This window comes from Polypterus senegalus, chromosome 11 (genome assembly GCF_016835505.1).
Source record: "Polypterus senegalus isolate Bchr_013 chromosome 11, ASM1683550v1, whole genome shotgun sequence".
In the NCBI taxonomy this organism is placed as follows: domain Eukaryota; kingdom Metazoa; phylum Chordata; class Cladistia; order Polypteriformes; family Polypteridae; genus Polypterus; species Polypterus senegalus.
Window position 1 is genome coordinate 25955620 of NC_053164.1, and position 24049 is coordinate 25979668.

The 24049-nt window shown below is 38.6% G+C and overlaps 1 protein-coding gene across 2 annotated transcripts in view; it reads right to left on the minus strand.

The window, feature by feature from the left end:
• The window catches only part of LOC120538751 (tyrosine-protein kinase receptor UFO), a 227379-nt gene extending 210777 nt beyond the window's left edge, over window positions 1–16602 (minus strand). For both annotated transcript variants that reach the window (XM_039768203.1, XM_039768201.1), the window contains exon 1: window positions 15983–16602. In XM_039768203.1, coding sequence (XP_039624137.1) covers window positions 15983–16064 — 82 coding nt within the window. In that variant the 5' untranslated portion in view covers window positions 16065–16602. The remainder of the gene's footprint in view (window positions 1–15982) is intronic.
• Between the last annotated feature and the right edge of the window lie 7447 nt (window positions 16603–24049).

The following is a 24049-nucleotide window of genomic DNA, read 5'->3' on the forward strand; positions in this document are numbered from 1 at the left end:
CATCAGAGTGAAACATATCCCTTTTTCTCTGGGCATCCATTAAAACCTAAATCCACAATGGATTGAAATTCCAACTCACACACAATCCCACTGCTGGGTTACTGTAAACTGGTCTTGCTCCTCTCCTCTGCAGAGATTTGCCCACATCACATTCACTTCTTTTATCTATCAGCTAACCAGAATTAAGAATCTGCCAATTTTCCTTTCACCAGTTTTACATTTATTCAACTGCTGGTCATTTTAACCCAGCAAGGTTTCTAATTATTTTCTATTCTGTGGTGTGCCAAAAATTGAAGGAAACAAATTTCCAAGCTGTAATCTCATGTGTAACCAAAAATTCCTAAAACCGCACTTTTGTCTTGGCAACTGCTGCGTTTCCACATCAAAAAGGGATGAAAGAGGACACAGTGAGAGTCACTACACTGACTTGCCTGTATTAAGGGGTGCACTTATATATAAAGAAACATAACAATCCCAAGTACAGTCTACAATTGATTTAATACTTTATTAACTGGAGCACCAACAGCATCACAGTGTGAACCAGAAAAGTGGGGCCTTAGCATCAGGACCTCTGAATAGCCACTTGCCAAAAGAAGTAGCTCATCCATCCATCCATTATCCAACCCGCTGTATCCTAACTACAGGGTCATGGGGGTCTGCTGGAGCCAATCCCAGCCAACACAGGGCGCAAGGCAGGAAACAAACCCCGGGCAGGGCGCCATCCCACTGCAGGGCACGCACACACACACACACACACACACACACACTAGGGACAATTTAGAATCGCCAATGCACCTAACCTGCATGTCTTTGGACTGTGGGAGGAAACCGGAGTACCCGGAGGAAACCCACGCAGACACTGGGAGAACCTGCAAACTCCAAAGTAGCTCATTCATTCTCAAAGAAATAAAAGACTAAGCAAAAAGGAAATAAATTGTCCATTCCTGAAACTACTTATGCTTCTATCCAGTGCTTGAAGTGGAATGCAGTACAAGAAAGACCAACATACCCTTCACTATATCGTACCATACACAGACTACCAGTGCCTTTTTGGCTGCCCAAATGCTCTTCGATTGACTGTTGATGTACAGTATTTGATGCTTACAGCTTAACAGGTACTCCCACCCCACTCTTTGATTGACTATCACTGTATCACAATGATAGAAATGTCACTGTACTGGACATCATTCCTTAGTGATTCTATGAGTATTGGCACCTCTTTGCGAATCTTCACCAGGTCCCATGATGTATCCGGCACTAGAAGCTTTAAGGGGGATACTTTCCTCCAATACTTTGATTGACCATTCAAAGAATACCACCAGTGCTTCCACTTTAGGACCTGCTTCAATCTGAATGACAAAGTCAAGGAACTTTGGCAGGAGTTCACTGAATTGATCTTGACATCAAAGGGAGTGGCTACTGGTAAAACCTGATGTGAAATTTAATTAGCGCAAATCCTCATTCCGCACAGAACAGGAAATTCAAAAGCCTTACAGCAACTCAAATTTGTAAATGAATGGCTCAGTGGTGCCATTCCAAGAATAAGACCTTAATTTCCTGTCTAGTCTCTGTCAGTGTTTAGTGTATACCATGTTTTGGAAGCTTTCTCCAGGTTTTCCTGGTTCCTCTCATATCCCAAAGATGTGAAGGTTACGTGTTGTGATGGATAACCAAGCATCAGTGAGCCCAAACCCCAACACGAACACACACACGCACAGTCCCAGGTTCAAATTAATTTATTTAGCAAATCCTCTCTTACATGTCACCACAAGCATAAAATACCAGTTTCCTCTCCTTAAATGATAGATAGATAGATAGATAGATAGATAGATAGATAGATAGATAGATAGATAGATAGATAGATAGATAGATAGATAGATAGATAGATAGATAGATAGATAGATAGATAGATACTTTATTAATCCCAAGGGGAAATTCACATAATCCAGCAGCAGTATACTGATACAAAAAACAATATTAAGTTAAAGAGTAATAAAAATGCATGTAAAAGCAGACAATAACTTTGAGTAATGTTAGCATTTAATCCCCCGGGTGGAATTGAAGAGTCACATATTGTGTGGGAGGAACGATCTCCTCAGTCTGTCAGTGGAGCAGGACGGTGACAGCAGTCTGTCGCTGAAGCTGCTCCTCTGCCTGGAGATGACACTGTTCAGTGGTTGCAGTGGATTCTTCATGATTGACAGGAGTTTGCATAATGCCCGTCGCTCTGCTACAGATGTTAAACTGACCAAATTTACTCCTACAATAGAAGCTGCCTTCTTAACAAGTTTGTCCAGGTGTGAGGCGTCTTTCATCTTTATGCTGCCTCCCCAGCACACCACCGCGTAGAAGAGGGCACTTGCAACAACCGTCTGGTAGAACATCTGCAGCCTTCTAAGAAAGTATAGTCGGCTCTGACCTTTCTTACATAGAGCATCAGTATTGGCAGTCCAGTCCAATTTGTCATCTAGCTGCACTCCCAGATATTTATAGGTCCTACAGCACTGCCATCCTCCACTCAAGCATTGCTCCTCTACCTCCCAGCTCCGACTCATCTGGATAAGGGAGTGTGGTCCCTTTTATGACAGACCCGGGAGTACTTCCGGTACCAGGCCGATTGCCACATGGAATTCCATCAGAACAGGGAGCTTGACTCCCTGCAACACCCTCTTGTGGCACTCAGTGACTCCAGCAGGTCTGCCCTGCCAAACTACATCTCCCGGCATGCCTTGCTGGTTTCCTAGGGGGCACCGATATCCAAGACTGCTGCCATCTTGTTTGCTGGGGGAATAAAAAGTTTCCTTTCCTAGTGGGCTGTCCGTCCATCCCTTTTGGTCCTCCCTCTTCTGGTCGGGATGCCCATCCAGCCCTTGTGGCATCTACAGGGCCAACCCTTATCTGATCCTTTATGATTGCAGTCGAGTGTGTCTATTAATGGACAACCTCCAGTACAGTTGGTTCTGATCTCAACTCTCTGTCCTTGCAATTTTGTATTGAAGTGGTTGGGTGAATGTGAATGAATATAAGGATTTGTCAACATGAATGTCAATAGTTAAAATTGAATGCAAATATTTATTTTATATCACACATCCCACACAGCATCACAAGAAAGTATAAGATGACCAAGGTAATATGATAATCTCAAATCGGCTTAATAAAATTCAAAGGGTATTTTGAATCCGTTCCCATCAGGCCACCAGTCCTCAGACACACTTGCATACACACATTCATTTTAAAATTGCCAGTCAGCCAGTCAGCCAACATGCATGTCTTTGGGATGCAGAATGAAAACGCAAGTATCTGGAAGAAAACTAAAAAATACTAGACAGACATACAGACTCCACACAGATAGGGGTCAGGTACAGGATTCAAACCCAGAATGCTGGAACCATAAGACCAGTATTCTAGCCATGAACTAAAACAAAATAAAAAAAAAATGTTATTTCTACAGTAAATACCAAATCAAGGTGTTTAATAAGTGCAGAGCTATAGGAGAATTGACCAGGCAGGTTAGGTGACTTGGTCAGGATCACAAAGAATATTCAATGCAGAATAAAAATGGACAGTCAAGTGTAGTCACAAGGGCTCATTGCTTATAACTGAGAGAATTCAAATGCTTGATACTGTATCATTTCAGCCATTACACTGGACAACAAAGATTTTGCTTTATGATTACTATTAGGCGTATCTTACGACTTTTGGCCTTTTGATCACCAAAATCATCTTTCCATTTTCCAATCATATACTGTTTAATTGTATTCACAGATTTTTGTGATTTAATCTCATATTTTAAATATGCAATAACTGGAACATCTCTGGTAATCTAAAAGTTGTGGCGCTGCTACAAAGAATGCAGCTCAGATATACCAAGTAGACTGTGAACGGGACAGCCATGCTAAAGAGTCTTATTAAATTAACAAGACTTGGCTGATGCAATAAAATTTGGTTTCAGACTTTCAGGGAAGAGAAGTGTGGCAGACTTGTAATCCCAACAAAGATATTTTGTCTTCTTCTTCAGATAAAACTTGGACTAATGAAAGGATTCTGATATTTGAGACAGATAAGGTGAAGGATTCTGATATTTGAGACAGATGTGGCAATGAATAACTAATGTTAAGATCAAGCAGGACATTTTTGTTGGTGCACAAATCAGACACATCTTCAACAACAAGCAGTTTAAAAATCTGCTACTAGGGACAGAAGAAATCACATAGAAGGCATTTATGGATGATGCTGAGGGCATCAAATTACAGGTGGTTGACAAAATGCTTCAAGCATATAAAACCATGTTGCTAAAGATTCATTTTCTGCATTCACACTTGGACTTTGTCCATGCTAAACTGGGTGTAGTCAATGATGAACATGGGGAAAGATTTCACCAGGACACTGCAACAATGGAAACGCTGTAGAAAGGCAAGTGAAATCCATCAATGCAGGCTGATTATTGTTAAACAATAAAGTGAGAAGCATCAGATTTAGAGCATAAACAAACACCAGCCACAAAACATTTTTTAGTTCAGTTGACCAATGCACTGTGTCAGCATCATTAAGTGATTAAACACACTACATTAAATGAAATTTCATTTCATGTTTCTCTAAATTCCTACATAATACAGTCCGTCTGAAAGCACATTAATTTTCAGTTCAAACCCGAATCATCTAAAATTTTTCAGGAAGCAAAATGTTTGAAAAAAGTATTATCTATCTGCTGCTGGATGAAGGCCTCTGTCATACATCTCCAGATATCATGGTCAGCTTTTTTTCTCATCTCATCCATCCATCTTCCATTTGGACATCTTGTTTTTTTCTTGTTGACAATCCCCTATAAAATGGCTGACATTCGTCTTCCATCTTTTCTTTTGCCTGCATGTCCAGCTTACCTCTGTTTCACCATCTCTACAGTACTCAACCATGTCTGCAACCTCATTTTCTTTTAGAAATTCCCAGCATACATCTTTCCAATGCACTTTGAGTGACTCTTAACTTCCTGGTAGTTTCAGCATTCAGGGTCCACGATTCACATCCAAGCACCATCAATGGTAAAACGAATTGGTTGTATGCTTTGTTTTAGGCAAAATGTTAAGCTACTTTTAAAAATAAATTTTGGTTTTGAATTCTAAGCGAGTTCACATTTTTTCCACTTACAAATACAATTAAAATATGAATCAACTAATGCACTTCAATTTTCTTTCCATTCAGATTTATAACCTTTCCTTCAACATGCAGATATTATAACAGTGTGTCTTACTCATTTTTAGGCTTATCTTTAAGCTTTCCTTAGATAATTCTTCGTCTTTTTCTTCTTTTATGTGGAGTTGATGTGTTTGACCCAGTGGCGTAGCTCGAGTTCGTGCCGCTCGGGGTGGTGCGGGGCTTCAATTTGCCGCCCTCCGACATATCTGAATATGTTAAACTATTTAATTAGAAAATTAAAATGACGTATAGAGAAAAAATAAGATACATTTTGCATAGATTTATTCATATATAAAGAAACAGCAATAATTTTTATATGCATTTATAAGCATCAACTAGACGAAAATATACTGCAGTATAGACGCACTGATAAGCCGTGTTCTAATTATGAGTTTAATATAATTACCAGAACCAAAGTAACAGGTGGGGATGTTTTCTGCGCAGAGCAAGAACGCATTTGGATTAATAGCGAAACGAAATTATAAATTGTAAATTAGTTGTTTATCTTCCTCGAAATTATTATCGGTAAAGTTTATGTTTATTTTTGTCATTGCCTCATTTCAACTGCTGTGTCTGATTCAGAAGGACAGTCTGAACATCATTTTTCAAGCATTTGTGGTTAAAAATCAGAGAATTTGACTTTTTTCATACATAAGTGATATTTTTCCGAACCCTGCTACGAATTATACTGAGTCTTGTGGCCAATAATGCCTCCCCAAAAATGTGCCGCCCGGGGCGGACCGCCCCCTCCGCTCCCCCCTAGCTACGCCACTGGTTTGACCAACCTTCTCCAAACAGCTTGCTTCTGCACCTCCACCTCAGTCAGACCCTTTTACCTTCAGATCTTCTTTAACTTTATCTGTCCACCTCTACTTTGGTCTCCCCCACTTTCTTTCACCCGGAACTTTCATTCCCATCACTCTTTTGCTCACATATTCATTGTCTCTCCATGTCACATGTCCACACAACTTTAACCTAATTTCCTGTACTTTCCTAGACATCTCTCTTACTTTTTTGTACATCTGATTGTGTCATTTCTTATTCTTAATTTCACACATCCATCTCAACATTTAATTTCTGCCTTATCTAACTTCTTTTTCTGTGCATCTTCCCATGTCTCAGTTCCATAGATATTGTCTTAAAACACCTTACATTTTAACTTTCACCTTAATTCTTCAGTTGCTCAATACTCCTGATTCCTTCTTCCAGTTCCTTCTGCACTGCACCGTAGATTACCTTTGTATCCAATTTTCCATTGAGGTCTAATACTGGTCCTAAGTTTTTGATGATATTCATTATCCACTATCCACTGAATCTTGACATCATTAAACCTCAAATATTCTATCTCCATCCTATTTATCTCCAAATCTCTATCTTCCAAAGCCCTTCTCCAGTCTGAACTTCCTCCTTTCTGATGCTTCACAACACATTGTCATCCAAAAAAAGTATGCAAACCAGGGGATTGGGCTTTTACTGCATGAGTCAACAAATCCATAATGAGATCAAAGAAGTAAGGTCTTAAAGAAGATCCCTGGTGCAAACCTACTAAAAATTCATCCTTAACTGAAGGTTTGCCTGCATTTGATGTGAAAAACATGAATGAATTCATTCATGAATAAATGCATGCTATAAGCACTATTAATTCAATACCAGAGATTTTACTGAATGTTAAATCGAGATAGACATAGCAGCACTTGAAGCTGTGCAGAGCTGAGCAATCAAGTACTTCCCAGGACTTATGGACCTATCTACTCTGACAAACTCAAAGATCTAAACCTGTTAAGTCTCAATGAAGGGGAGAGTGTGTGGGAACCTAATCCAGGAATTTAAAATCCTTAAAGACATTAATAAAGTAGATCCAGCAACATTCTGTCAGCTTAAGAGTGAATCATGTAGTCAAGAACAAGGGAAAGTGCATTTAGGACTAACTCCAGTAAGCCTGGAACAAAATACTGAAACATAATTATGAAGCAGAAACCTTGACAACCTTTAAGAAGAATCTGGATGAGATATTGGGACAACTTAGATATTAGCTAATCAAACTGGCTTGATAGACTGAATAATTTCATTTCATTTGTCAAATTTTGCTTCTTGTCTTCTATAAAGAGCAGCGGATTACAGTGCCTAAAGAAGGAAGTTCTTCACGTGCATTCCTTGTGTTAAGGCTTTGTGTGCAGTGAAAATTGGCTTTCGGACATAACCTTATGAAAGAAATGAAACTCAGTGTTTGTAACTGAAAAGTACTTTAAGTACAGCAGCTCAAATAACAGAATAATAAAGCAGGCCAGAGAGTGTTGCAGCACAAAGGCCTACCTAATGTGTTTTACTAAATCTACATTTCAGCAACTTCAAAACTGCAGAAGAAAGGAAAAGGGGGTCAGACTATTTAAAATAACTGGAGGAGAAAATTACAAAATCAGACACCAAGGCACTGAACTGTAAAACAGAGAGAGAGAGAGTGGCAGTGCGCAGGCAGTGAATCCAGAAGCCCAGCATCCAGCCCAAGAAATGAAATAGCCGGTCTAAGGGAAATTCTATTTTCTGAAAGTATAAATGATACAGCAATTACTGAGATATGAATCAATATTTTTAACTACAAAATGTAGCAATGAAAATTTGATTTGGGTGAGTAAAACAAAGTAATGCACTACTGTACTTCAGGTACAGAGAATGGTTGAGGACACCGGTAGCTGACCTTAACGCCCTGAAGTGACATCTTGCAGCCTGCTTGTATGGAGACTGCATGTTCTCACTGATTAGTGTGGGCTTTTCTCCAGGTATCCCACTTTTCCATCAACATCTCAAAAATATTAAATGTGATGTTGTCTGAAAAATCTTGATGAGCCCAATATGAGTATGTCCTGAACTACATAGGCAGGTTAAAGCATGGATGGACTTTGTCACAATAATTAATGTGTGGAACATTTAAGTATTTTGCTGATGCTTTTATCCTATTTGACTTTTAACATTTGAGATACAATGGGTTACACTTCTTTTGTTTTTTCAACTAGAGCACAGGGAGGTGAAGGTTTCTCATGGTCACACAGTGTCAATAGCAACATTTGAACCACTGCACCACCAAACCACACTACTGACACTTACTTATATTTTATTAATCTGTTTAATTCAAAAATGGAAGATATACCTGTAAAAGTACGGGAAAGTAGATTGAAGTGGTATGGACATGTGATGAGGAGAGACAATGGATATGTGAGTGAAAGAGTGATGGGAATGGAAGTACAGGGGAAGAGAAAGTGAGGGAGTCCAAAGCGGAGGTGAATGGATAAAGTAAAAGAAGATCTGAAGAAAAAAGTGAAGAGTGGAGGAGGACTGGTGAAGAGGTGGAGGACCAAGCTATTTGGAGAAGGTTGATAAAGTACAATGACCCCACATAAAAAGGGAGAAGAAGAAGAAAAAGATGATGATGATGATGATGAAGAAGAAGAAGAATAATATGGAAATCTAAAAATCCGTCTATCCATTCCACAATGTTTACAAAGGAGGAACCATCCCTGACACCTCTTCACCTTGCACACACACATAATCTGGAATTTGGGAGAAAACCAAAGATAAGGGGAGAGCATCCAAAGTCCACACAAATAACAGTCAGGTTTGAAGCTGATCCTTTGCTATTTTAGGTGATTCATACTGTCAGGCATGCCCAGTTTTTTCCATACCTTTACTGAATGGATTTCTGATGATGGTGTTCTTCAAAATATTTTCATCTCCTATAATTGTTTTTATAAAAAATTCTTATAAACGCCTTGAAATCACTTCAGTATTCTTTGTCCTGTTTCACCAGTATAAGAAACCCCCCACATATGATAAACCACTCAACTCATCTTGATGCCTAGTTATGCAAGACATCAAGCTTTTTGGGTTCACCCTTATTTTTGACTCTCTAGACCCTGAAAACCCCTCAGTTTGATTCTATTTTTGGAAAATACAGTATTTAGTGCAAGAAACCACATAATTATGATAAAGACTAAACTAATAGGTGCCTGCAGGGAAAAATGATCAGAAGGACTTGAAGCTGTGCATGCCACATTAATCAACCCCAGGGGTCTACTTCTCTCAAAGTTACTCCTTGTAAACAAAACTTCCAAAACTTGGAGATGGTAATACAGTTATGTGGAGTGTCATTTAAAGCTATTTCAAGGTTGCTGACCATGAATATGATAATACTTTTGATATCTGATTCTTTACTGGTGGTCTTAGAATGTTAAAAGTAACCAATATCAAACACAAGCATGTAGGATATTTGCTTAGACTATTTCAAGGTCAGTGACTATGATTATGATGTTTATTTCGATTTTTGGTCTTTTACTAGAGATCTAGCCCTCTTTGGACCTCAATCAAAGGGGGAACAATGAGATGTTTCTATATGTTCATGAAAATTTGGACTTTTAACATTTAAATTGAAGCACACATTTTAATATTTCAAATATTTGATGGAACTACTCTTGTTTATTATGTACTTCTACCTCAAGAAGTAAATCATTACCTTTTTGTTCTGAACACCTTGAATTACAGCAGTTTATGCTAATTCAGACTCCTTTTGTTTTTGATATAATAATAATAATAATAATAATAATAATAATAATAATAATAATAATAATAATAATAATAATGCAACAAGCCAGAAGACCATATTAGTCACATTGTTGCTGGCTGTATAACACTTGCACCAACTGAATATACACAGAGACATAATAAAGTAGCCAGTTATGTAGACAGGACTATGTGCAAGACTCTAGGGGTACAAGTGCCAGACAAGTATTACAAACACCAGCCAGAAAAGGTCGTGAACATCAACGATATCACCATCATGTGGGATGTTCCAATAACAACAGATAACAACAGATCCTAGCAAATCGTCCTGATATTGTGCTGCTTAATAAGAAAGAGAGAACCTGCCAGTTTATCGATATAGCCGTCCCAGATGACTAGAACATCACGATTAAAGAAACTGAGAAGATCAGTTAATACAAGGATTTGGAAACACTGAATTAGGGGTTTCCACCGCAGATCATCTTCTTCCATATCTTTCTGTCCTCTTCATCTTGTTCTGTTACACCCATCACCTGCATGCCCTCTCCCACCACATCCATAAACCTTCTCTTAGGCCTTCCTGTTTTCCTTTTCCCTGGCAGCTCTATCCTTAACATCCTTCTCCCAATATACTCAGCATCTCTCCTCTGCACATGTCCAAACCAACACAACCTCCCCTCTCTGACTTTGTCTCCCAACCGTCCAACTGGAGTTGACACTCTAATGTCCTTATGTCTAATCCTATCCATCTTCGTCACACCCAATGCAAATCTTAGCATCTTTAACTCTGCCACCTCCAGCCCTGTCTCCTGTGTTTCTAATCAGTGGCACCGTCATCAGCCCATATAGCTAATAATAAAACAGCACTTGTGATTTAGACCGTTCAGGGCATCTTTGAGTGAAAAATTTGAATGAAAGAGTATTAGTTAGCACTTGCTTTACAGCTTGAGGTGATTTGTGAAGGTTAGGCAGATTGATAGCACTGAATTGGCCTGTTGTGTGTGAGTGTGCCCTGCAATAGACTGGCACACCTGTACCGTTGCTTCCTGCCTTGTACACAAAGCTGCAGGGACATGGCTCTTCAACATGAAACCCTAATTGGAGTGTGCTGCTCATAAAATGACTAAACCACAATCATGTAACATTTACATTTACAGTATTTGCTTTCAGACATTTTTATCCAAAGTGACTTGCCAAAGAGGTAAACATAATCACGTAACATTAGGCTAGAGCCTGTTTGTTCAGCAATGTAGTGCATGGTAAATTTACACAGGGCTCCCACAAGGTTGCTAGTGACCTGACACTGCACTCTTAAAAAAAATAAAAGTCCTAGAGTGGTTCTTTAGAGCATTGTCATAACAGAACCATGTCTGATGCCCCAAAAAAACATCCAGAGAAAGGTTTCAGAAAGATCCCTTTATTTTGAGGCAGGAGAAGTTCCATAAAATAACCATAAAGACGTGGAAATAGATTTATTAAAAACTAGTAGGTCCGTCTTTTTAAAGGACCTCTTGCGGTGGGGATGGAAGGAGGAGCGGAGCTCACGTAACCACTGCAAGAGCGTTCAGACTGCACACCGACAGCCATCGAGCGCGCTCTATCGAGTGCCCTACCATATACCATCTGGGGCTACAGAATAATATACGAACGAAAAATACAAATATCTTAATTTTTGCAAAGCACTACTTCACTAACTGATTAAACATATTGTGGAGACAAGTTTCGATATTTTGTTTTAAATGCCTTGTTCCCCGTGTTTTCTTGAGCGTTAGAACCTCTGCACGCCAGCCCATACACCCAACACACACACCACCACCAACCAGCAAAGCAGTTTTTTTTTTTTAATTTTAAACTAACGGAATTGATTTTCCACCCACCTTTTTGGCAGAAAAATCGCGTCATGTTGGGAAAAATGATTTCACCCTAGTTACCAGTCCTTGTTGTTGTTGTGATTTTTGTAATAATTTCCCAAACTCCCCAAACCGTCTCTTTGCCGTCTTTTCTGCATTCTAACTAAACGTACGACAGATGAATACGCTTTTCATCACAGCATTCCGTACTCTGTGTTTCAAAGCAAAGATAGCAAACTGTAAAGAATTACGCTCATTTTCCCGTCTGCCTCAGTGGTTAGCAATTCCAGAGTGCCGGCTTTGAACTCAGACCTGCCCACAAACTCCTCTGGTTTTACACGTGAGTCCGTTTCATCCTAAACGTGTGTCTTAAGTTGATTCGGCAATCAAAACTGGCCGATTATTGTCTTGTACCCAATACTAACAGCACCGCAAATGTGCCTCTTCGAAAATGGATGGAAAGATTGGGCAGATTTCGAAAGCCAGGTGGGCGGAGCACCCTGCACAAGGGCCATGTCACAACAGCTTCATCAAAGTCCAAAAAAGTTCGTTTTTCGTTTTTTCAAACGTGCTTTTTTGTCTAAGTGCAATAACCTTTAATGACGCAAGCGAACATGTGTGCATTCATCTTTTTGTGGATTTCACAAATGGGAAGGATTAAAACAAAGGGTGACTTGCTTTTCTAAAAGTTTTATTGTCAGATGCAAACGCATTGAATGCATACAGCATACAGTGTTTTCCTCTTACATGTCAGACGGATCTCCAAACAATCCGAGCGATTAAAACGACCCCAAATTCGAGTCTTATGTTTGAATGTGCAAACACCGGCAATGAGCCAACCTGCACACACTAAAGTGACATAATACTAAAAGTCTCTTTGATGAAATAAACTTTCCATCACTCCATCCATTTTCTAAGCCCGCTTATCCAGAAGCTGGAGCCCAACTCAGGAAGCATCGAGCGCAAGGCATGAACAAATCCTGGTCAGTAAGCCAAGTCCACATACACACGCGCAAGCGCACACGCACCGCACACACACACACACATCGCGGGCCAATTGGGCACCGCCAGTCCAGCTACCCTGCACGTCTTTCAAAACTGTTGACCCATTTCCAGAACACTATAGCATGCATACATTTTGTAACATGTTTAAAAATTAAGAAAACAGTTATGTCCGCAGGCGTTGTGGTTGAGGCTTTTGACTTCAGGTTCAAACCGCATTACTAATAGTATTTACTTCAAGTTGGAAAAAAATAAAAATAAAACTAACGGTAAGCTTTGATAAAGGTACTAGTCGCGTAATAATGATAATTGTGCCACAAATACAAAAAACAGACAAAAGAAAATTTGTCATTTCAATATCTTTACTGTACTTGTGCACGTGATTTTTAAACGTGCTACCACAAGTAAGATTTTGGTTATGTTGTAATTCTATCAATGTATGATATTTGAATTGGGATATGATGCAAATATGCAGCAGTAGTGGTATTTAAAAGATGCAACTTTTTATCTGTTGTCTGCCCAGAGCCTTAATATTTAAAACTATACGTGTCCAAGCTATACCATAACATAGCATTGTCATAGCCGCTTAATTAAATCCGAGATCTCGGGGAGCGCAACCTACCTCATCAGCATTAAGCTGACGTCAGCAAACATCACTGAGATGAGTAGCAGGCCATCTAAGGACTCACACACAGAGGACCTATTTAGATTAGAAAACGACCGGGCGCGGAGTCCGATGAGGCGGCAGCGCCACCCGCACTTATTAATCATCCATCACTGAAAAATTCGTTATTTTGGGTTTTCTAGCAAATGGTTTTTTTTCCTTCAATTACTTATTAGCGACTCTAAATCACCCTCCTGAGTGTGTCCAAGTATGACTCCGTTACTTTGCCAAATGATGGAAAAATCGGGTTCAGAAATTTGATTGATTGATAGCCAAGAAGAACAATTCGCCTACGGCACAGCCTCCCTCCCTCTTCTGGACACGATAGGATCGCGGGAAAGCGGAGCTTATCTATGAAGCATTAGGACTCAGACTCGAACAGAGCGCCAGTGTTTTGTTGGGAACACTCAAACTCACACTCACTCTCACTCCCACCCCCTCTCACGCTCACTCCCACTCATAGAGTGCCCTCTGGAAGCCAGAGAAAGCTTCAGCTTCGCGAGTCTCATACATTACGATCACACAGTGGAGTCAGTTTACAAAATTCCAATGTTCCTTTCCTTATGAGGACAGGAGATGGTGAACATGACATACAGTATACCGAAAAAAAATGTCGGGCGTTAAAACCTGTCATCATCATTGGACAAACGCCTTGGACTAGGGTTACATTTTTAACGGGACCTCGGGTATGAGTGTTCACATCAAATAAAATGTTGTCAGATACAAATTATACATACAGTACAATATAAAGTGTAGTGCTTAGCTGTTCGACTCCAACGACTGTTCCCTTAGTATAAAAGGACAAAACAATAATACACGACCTTATAAGTATTAAAAGTCACGAATTGAATTATAAATATGGGATAAATAATAAATAAAAACTACATAAATGACCATGTAAGAGAGTTAACAATAGGGTGACGTGTAATTCTAGACACTTTTCTTATTAGAGACGCGGATGGACTGAGGGAGAATATATCTCCCCTGTTTATCTTACGTGCGCTTGATCGAGTGATTCGGTTCAAAGGGCACTCATAACCGCACTTGTAAGAGAAGAGTGAGTCTGCACTGGCATCTCGTCCTTTGGTTCCTGTGTTGCTCTTAAAAACGTAACTATTGGGATGTTCAATTTATTTAAGTTTCATTAATTTGAAATTGTTATGTTTGTTGGCATGACTTAATATTTCTAGATACTTTGACTTAAAATTGTTAGCTGCCACACTAACACAGTTAATTTATGTTTAACCAAAGCAATCAGATAATTTTCTTTCAACAGAAGAATAATCCGTTTCAGGGACTGTTGTCATTACTTATTTTAGTTTAGATTAGATATACTTTATTTATGTTAGCCTTATTCAAAATTAATAGTTTTCTAATTTTCAAAAAGCATAATTCCCATTTTCCCCTCTACACAGATTAATTAAGTTGATTTGACTTAAAATAACAAAGCTTTAAGTGCGACTCTCTCTTTTGCATAAAGCCTGATATTTTGCATAAAGACACGCCTCTTTTCTTGACAACTCACTCAAAGCCTCCACGCCTTTCTATACCTGGAGAGAAAGACTTCTAGCCAATTAATTTTTCCCCTCAAATGCCATGGGCTTTTTCTGCGATTATGGACTCTAATTTATGACAGTTTTTTGATACAAGTCACATATCCTAAATCAGAAAAAAACAACTTTTTTTCCTTATACGATAATATAGTTATCGTTAAGGTCACAGGAAAAATGTAAACAACCAAAATCCAACTTGTTTACCTTGTGCAGTAATAAGTGAGCCACTAGACGCTTAAGCAACCCTTTGTGTTCTATTTATTTACTGAATCGCACCGCACTGTCCAAAATGTATCATGTAGTGGAACAAAGTTTAGAAACATATGGAATTTTGTTTTAATGAAAGGGATTCTATATATATTAAGTGAATGTATCAACTTAAAAAAAACACTTCTTAAACTAATTATTTGAACCACTGCTTCTGATTGAATTAAGTTCATTTAACAAAACATTTTTTTTTCGAACACGACCCCGCACTGCGTGAAGCGGGTTTGGAAATGTCAGATTGTGTACGTACTGTATATCAGCACGCACACCGATGAATAAACAGTTTTAAACGGCTTTCACATATTTTAACTAAGTTAAATAATGATTTCGAGGTTTAGGCAGTCAATACTGAAACATAACTACACCCGTTTCATAGGCGACAACAGATCATTCAGTCCGCTGTCCGGATACTTTAAAAAAGTTGCTAAAGACAGAAACGATATAAATTATTTGCCAAAAGTGTCTGCACAGGAATGAAAAAAATTACGAATTTCTAGTATTCTGAGTTTCAGTACTGAGGATTCTGGTGCCTGCTGTAGTCTACACAGTAAACAGCTTCATATTCTAAGTTTTCACATCCTTCATTTTGATACCAGATATTCTAGTAGACTACTTTGCTTTATTTAAATGTGCTCACATCCTCGTACAATACGTCTGGAGGCTTTTGTATGTTTAAAACCGGTTTTCTTTCTTTTTACAAATTCCTCGCCGCTGTCATCCGCCTGCTCCCATTTACAACTATTGTTGAAGAAACATGAAGAAATTCTGCACGAGTGTTTTCAAACCCTCGCTTCAATTATAAAAAAAGAAAGAAACAGAGGTGATCTAAGAAACTCAAGACACACAGATACATCAAGAAATATCGTAAAGGAAACTTTCTCACGAACATCCGTCGGACTTACCTGCCTGGGCGCTCCCTGGTGTCCAGGTGAAGCAAAATGAAAGAAACACCGAAATCAAAAGCTGTCTGAAAGGTATTCCCATTATCGTCCCTTAGATTTGGTACAGTCCTCAAATTTATGAAAACGCGACAAAAGTTCCTTTCTTCTTTAATCCTCTCAGGGAGTCATTCTCCGAGAAGAAAAATGCGAAGTTATAGCAATTGGAGCTTAAAAGTTATTCGAGTGCTTGTTTCCTTAATTGCAAGCAGATAGAGCCGAGTGCCTGTAAATATTATATTACATTAATTTATGCAAAAAAGGGATGTGCTAAAAGAAAAAAAAGGAAACTGTTTCAGTGAGCCGATAACAATTTTTTTTTAAAAATCACTCTCTTAAGAACCTTTAGGTACACGCATATAAATCCAAGACGTTCTTTCTTTAAGAAAGTAAATGACTGAAACAACTCATACTGGACTAGTTCAAAACAGGCTTAAAAAGTACAAAGTATAACGTTTCGTGGCTATTTCGCTGAAAGCCTTCCCGTACTGCGCGACTGTTTAAAGTCGATGTTTTTTTTCTATTACTCTAGAGCGGAATTTCTTCCTTTCACTACTTTTCCATTGAGCCTCCATCCCTCCTCCGCCTCCTCCTCCTCCTCCCTCCTTTCTCCCTCCCTCTCATTCTATCGATCCCAACCCCCTTTCGCAGACTTCGCTGAGATTTGAGTTTGAAAGCTTAAAGGGAAAGGCGCGAGTTTCAGCAGCGATGATCTGATCAGCCAATGGAAACGCAGAGCATAACCAAACATTCACAGACGCGGTATGAGCAAGTCGGGGTCTCGGACCCGAGCCTCTCCTGCCATCACTAGGCGCGTGGCAGCAATAAACCCTCAAGGGGGGCAGTGTCCGCTCTTAAAAATTACACGTTTGATACGCCGCTTTACTGGGTTGTGTGGTTCTGTTCGCATCGGCTTGACTAACACACAATTCATTCTAAGACGACTCGTTTGGATATGAAGGTGGACCTTTGGTCTTTGAAAACGTTCCCAATATGTGGACAAAATAGAAATCTTTAATGTATAGTGGTCTTCCTCGCAGAATACTAACAGATCAAAAAAACCTGAGTTTAGTCTGTATTATTGTAGAGAGCAAGCAAGAGTCTTTTTAAAATCAGGAACTTAGCTGAGTTTCACAAAACTGTTATCATGAAACTGTGCTTATTTATAGTGGTGGTATTAGAAATACACTTGACTCCTTAGCATTTAAAGTCAAGGTGGGAAGTAAAGAATTTAATATAATCTTGGACTCTGACTTAAAATTTAAATCGCATTTTAAACACATATAGGACGGCATGTTTCCATTTCAGAAACATTGCTAAAGTCAAACCTCTTGTATCACGGCAGGATCCCCAGAAATGATTTCACATTTTTGTTTTAAGTTGCCTAGATTACTGTAATTCACTTCTATCAGGCTTACCTAAAACGACATCAGTTGGTTTCAGTTCACAGTGCAGCAGCAAGAATCTGAGCACATCTTACCAGTTTTACTGTTGTTACACTGGTAACCCACATCATGAAGAATTAACTTTAACATAGTACTAATGGTGTATAAAGTCTTCAATATTCTTGTTCCTTCCTATATTTTGGAATGCCACTTAAAATCATAACCTTAAATTTTCTATTAGCAGTCTGTTTATAATTCCAAGAGCCAGGCTTAAAAGAATGAGGCGGCCTTTTGCTCTTATGTCCCTAAAATCTGGAATACTTTACCAGTTGAAATACTCCAGGTTAATACTGTGGAATATTTTAAGACATTTCTAAAATCACACTGTTTTAATTTTGCTTTTTTCATAGCTTCAGTTTAGTTTTATTCTTAATCATTTATGCACGCATACAGTTATCTGCATTCATTATTAATCTCTCTGTTTTCTTTCTGGTTCTTCTGTAACAACTCCACCACCTGAAGTCCTGTGCAGCCACCCGTGATTTCTGAATGACACCTTACTGCGAGGAATCTTACTGTACTACTTTATCACCCTGTGACATATTCACGGTTTATTAACATTTGTACATAAACAGTGACCATATAAAAACAGAGGAAAAAATATTCTTCTTTTGAGGCTTATTTTAGTAACATAGTGCATCCTTTATTGATGTTAGGCCCCCCAGCCACACCTTAAATTCCACCCATGATAGAGGACCACAAACAAGCCCCAGAGGGGTAATCCTAAAATGTGAGGCTAACAAATCAGTCCCAGAGGGAGAACTCTACAAATCGAGATCCGCAAAAGATCCCTAGAGGGGGAACCCTACAAGTCAAGGCTGACAAATGATATTCAGAGGGGGAACCCTAAAAGTCAAGGCTTGCTAATGAGATTGACCCTCCGTAAAGCCATGGCACTTAACCATGATGGCCTGAGAGTTGGAGGAAAACCAAAGTACCTTAAGGAAAATCTTTTACACACATTGAGACAGAATAAAAACTGCATTCTGAAAATGATTATGCACGGTATTTGAACCCATGACAATGGATCCTTTAAGCAACAACAACAACAACTACAACATTTATTTATATAGCACATTTTCATACAAAAAGTAGCTCAAGGTGCTTTACATAATGAAGAATAGAAAAAATAAAAGACACAGTTAGAAAATAAAATAAGTCAACATTAATTAACATAGAATAAGAGTAAGGTTCAATGGCCAGGGGGACAGAAAAAACAAAAAAAACTCCAGACGGCTGGAGAAAAAATAAAATCTGTAGGGATTCCAGACCATGAGACTGCCCAGTCCCCTCTGGGCATTCTACCTAACATAAATGAAACAGTCCTCTTTGGATTTAGGGTTCTCACGGAAGGACATGATGATGATGGTCACGTAGACTTCTGCCTTTTAATCCATCCATCATTGTTGGAGTATCATGATGCTTTGAGTAGGTGGAGGTGGCGCAGGCCACCACCACAAAGAAACCGGAAAAGAAACAGAAAGAGAGTAGGGTCAGTACGGATTTTAGAGCCACCATGAATAGTTATTATGATGAACTGAACATACAAAGTATCAGGATTAAGTTAAATTGAAGTTATAAAAGGCCATGTTAAAGTAATGTGTTTTCAGCAGTGTTTTAAAGTGCTCTACTGTATCAGCCTGGCGAATTCCTATTGGCAGGCTATTCCAGATTTTAGGTGCATAACAGCAGAAGGCCGCCTCACCACTTCTTTTAAGTTTTGTTCTTGGAATTCTAAGGAGACACTCATTTGAGGATCTGAGGTTACGATTTGGAATATAAGGTGTCAGACATTCCGATATATAAGATGGGGAGATTATTTAAGGCTTTATAAACCATAAGCAGAATTTTAAAGTCAATTCTGAATGACACAGGTAACCAGTGTAGTGACATTAAAACTGGAGAAATGTGTTCAGATTTTCTTTTCCTAGTTAGGATTCTAGCAGCTGCATTCTGCACTAGTTGCAAACGATTTATGTCTTTTGGGTAGTCCTGAGAGGAGTGCGTTACAGTAATCTAGTCGACTGAAAACAAACGCGTGAACTAATTTCTCAGCATCTTTCAGTGATATAAGAGGTCTAACTTTACTTATGTTTCTTAAGTGAAAAAATGCTGTCCTAGTGATCTGATTAATATGCGATTTAAAATTCAGATTACAGTCAACAATTACCCCTAAGCTTTTACCTCCGTCTTGACTTTTAATCCTAATGTATCCAGTTTATTTCTAATAGCCTCATTGTATCCATTATTGCCAATCACTAAGATTTCAGTTTTCTCTTTATTTAACTTGAGAAAGTTACTATTCATCCATTCTGAGATACAAGTCAGACATTGTGTTAGTGAATCAATAGAATCGGGTCATCAGGTGCTATTGATAAGTACAGCTGTGTGTCATCAGCATAGCTGTGGTAGCTCACGTTGTGCCCTGAGATAATCTGACCTAACGGAAGCATGTAGATTGAGAAAACAGCGGACCCAGGATAGAGCCTTGTGGAACACCATATCGGATATCATGTGTCTTTGAGTTTAATTACCACAACTAACAAAAATTTTCTCCCTGTCAGGTAGGATTCAAACCAATTTAAGACACTGCCAGAGAGGCCCACCCATTGACTAAGGCGATTTCTAAGAATGTTGTGATCAATGGTGTCAAATGCAGCACTCAGATCTAAGAGGATGAGAACAGATAAATGGCCTCTGTCTGCATTCACCGCAAGTCATTTACTACTTTAACGAGTGCAGTTTCTGTGCTGTGATTTGTTCTAAAACCCGACTGAAATTTATCAAGAATAGCATGTTTATTTAGGTGGTCATTTAACTGCATAATGACTGCCTCCTCCAGAACTTTACTTAAGAAAGGCAGGTTAGAGATGGGTCTAAAATTTTCAAGAGCCGAGGGGTCAAGATTATGTTTCTTAAGAAGGGGTTTAACTACAGCAGTCTTAAGACAGTCAGGGAAGACCCCGTATCTAATGACAAATTTACTATGTCAAGAACATTATCAATTAGCACGCCTGATACTTCTTTGAAAAATTTGTTGGTATCGGGTCAAGGACAGGTGGAGGTTTTAATTGAGATATTATTTTTTGTAAATCAGGTAAATCTATCTTAGTGAAAGAGTTTAATTTGTTTATAACAGAATGCTGGGGTTTAGGAGGATCCTTAGTGTTGGGGAGATATACTATGTTATTTCTAATATCAGTAATTTTTTGATTGAAAAATACAGCGATAGCCTCACAGGTTTTACTGAAAGTACTTAGAAGGCATTCCTGGGTTTAGCAGACAATCTATAATAGAGAATAAGACTCTGGGATTACTAGCATTGTTATTTATATTCTTAGAGAAATAGCAGCGTCTCTCAAGACGGACAGTGTTATTGTATTCTGTTATTTTAACTTTTAATATTTCATAGTGGATAGTTAGTTTAGTCTTCCTCCATTGACGCTCAGCTCTACGGCATGTTCTCTTTAAATCAGACACTCTTTGGGTCTTCCATGGTATAATAATGCTAGAAGATTTTTTAAGCAGTGGCAGTACTTCCGTTGTGAACAATTTAGATTTAAAATGAAACTTCTTTTGCTTCTCAAAGAGCTGAGATATGGAAATGGCTCCAGCAGTGATATAATTCTTACCCCAATAGATTTTTATTGAAATATTTTATATAACATGATTAGCAGCACACAATGACATGAGGCATTTTAAAGGGCAAAAGTATCAGGATTTGAGAGTCAGACAGAAAAACTCCTGAAATTTATAATAATAATGAAGAACATAAGCATATTCAAGAGTGAAGCTTCTGAGATGAAGCATGGAAGAACATAGACATCTAGAATGAACAAAGTGAACCCAGAGGGTACCTCGTAATGGCAGACTCAGTCTTACTACTAATACTTTGGGTAAAGGGGCCATAAAACTGAAGCTTTCATTTTCTTACAGGTTGACACGGAATGGGTTAAGTTGCTTGCAGAGGTTTCTTGTTAATTTTGAATTAAAGTGATGTGGTTTAGCCAGCTGACACGTAATTCAGTCCAATGTTAATTTTTCTCATAAATTGACATAAAGTGCCGGACTCAGTAACAGCAATAAAAAGTTCAAGGCAGGAACCAACCAAAAGGATATCAGTGCACATTTCTTGTTGGATTCGCATTGGACAAATTATTATTTTGTTCACATTTTATTAATTTTATTAGAATCAAACAACAAGCAAGTCAAGTTTAACAAAACTAGGTTCAAGATGAATTAAACCCCTGAGAAAGAGAGCAAAACTTTAACGATAGTAAAAATATGTAAATAAATAAATGAATAAAAATAAATAGAATAAAAAAGAGGGGGGAGAATCTGCTTCCTCAATTTAAGTGCTTATTCTAAAATGTTATTGATTAGATCCTACCACGTTTTGAAAAAGTTTTGTACAGATCCTGTAAGTGAGAATTTGAGTTTTTCCAAACCACACTCCATGCACCAGACACATTAGAGTCTCTATTTACACTGGGGGTGTAGAGGTGAACTATCCTGTCACATAGTTCAAGTATGAATATTCAGATCCTGACCATTGTCTGTGCAGAGTACCATGTTCTTTCCTTGTCTGCCTTTGTTTTCTTGGAGCTGTAGTTTTCCTCTCACATCCCTAAAGGTATACAGCAATCCCTCGCTATATCACGCTTCGACTTTCGCGGCTTCACTCTATCGCGGATTTTAAATGTAAGCCCATCTAAATATATATCACGGATTTTTCGCTGGTTCGCGGATTTCTGCGGACAATGGGTCTTTTAATTTATGCTACACGCTTCCTCAGTTTGTTTGCCCTGTTGATTTCATACAAGGGACGCTATTGGCGGATGGTTTAGAAGCTACCCAATCAGAGCATGTATTACATATTAACTAAAATTCCTCATTGCTATAAGATTTGCTTCCCGTGCGGCGCTCGATTGTTTGCTTGTCTCTGCCTCTATCTCACCCTCTCTGACATTCTCTGCGCCTGACGGAGGGGCTGTGAGCAGAGGTGCTTTTTGCTTAAAAGATACTGACGCTCCTCTAAAAAATGCCGCGGCAAACTTAAAAGCGCACGTATTGATTTTTTATGATTGTTTGCTTTTCTTTGCAAGCGCTCTCTCTCTCTCTCTCTCTGAAATTCTCTGCTCCTGAAGAGAAGAAGATCTATTTGCATTCTTTTAATTGTGAGAAAGAACTATCATCTCTGTCTTGTCATGGAGCACAGTTTAATCTTTTGACTAAAGGGTGTTATTTCATGTCTAGGGGGCTCTAATAATGTTAACAGTGTGGGAGAGTTTATAAGGGCTTAAAATATATAAAAATAATCATACAAACATATGGTTTCTACTTCGCGGATTTTCATCTATTGCGGGGGGTTCTGGAACGCAACCCCCGCGATCGAGGAGGGATTACTGTACAAATTAGATAAAATGGTGATTCCAAATTGTCCTCATGCTAGAGGGTCCTGTAATGGACCAGCACCCTGTCTAGGTATGTTTCCTAACTAGCATCTAGTAGCAAGGACAGGTAACCACACGCTGTGACTCAGAATTATATTATATGGGTCTGTGAATATTATGCTGTAATAATTGATTATTTATCTTTCACGTTACATTGAACAACACATAGCTTCAAAAGGTTTGCTTTCTAAAAAAAATGGTCATTATGATAGTTTCTAGCTGAACACAGATATAATTTCACATCAGAATTTAGAGAAATACAGTATGAAATTAACTTTTATTGCTTAATGATTCTGACACATTGCATTAGTCCAATTGTGCCAAAAATGCTTTGCTGCTTATGTTTGTTTATACTCGCCATCTGATGTTTCTCATTTCAATGTTCAACAATAGTCATCCGGCATCGATAGATTCAACATGGGCTTTTCCACTGTTCTGATGTCCTGGTGAAACCTTCCACCGTGTTCCTCACTGACTTTATTAACATTAACAGAGAACAAGTCTATGTGTGAATGCAGAAAATAAATCTTTAATGACATGTTGCAATTCATGGTTTTGTATTCTTGAAGTGTCTTGTCAACCAGATGGACATAGTTTGGTTCTCTGTAGATGCCAAGAATATTCTCAGCAGTATCCTTGAATGCCTTCCATGCGATTTCCTCTGGCCTGACTAGCAGATGTTCAAACCACTTGTCATTGGTGATGTGTCCAATCTGTGGATCAACAAAAATGCCTTCCTTAATCTTGGCCTTAGTTATTTATGGAAACATCTGTCTTAAATATTGAATTCCTTCACCTTCCATATTCACTGCTTTTACAAAATATTTCACCAGTCCAAGTTTCATATGAAGAGGAGGCAAAAATATCTTTGTTGGGTTGCCAAGTGGTTTATGAGCCACACTTTTCTGTCCTTACAAAGTGGGCAGTTCTTTTTATTGTAATGAGACTCTTTAGCATGGCTGTCCCATTCAAGGTCTATACAAGGTGCATTCATAGTATAAGTGCGGTACTTCTAGATTACCACAGACTTTCAGTTGCAGTTGCTGTTTTGTTTATGTATAATTATCAGAAGAAATCACAAAAATAGGTGACTGCAATTAAATGGGCCATGACAAGAAAATGTAAAGGTTATT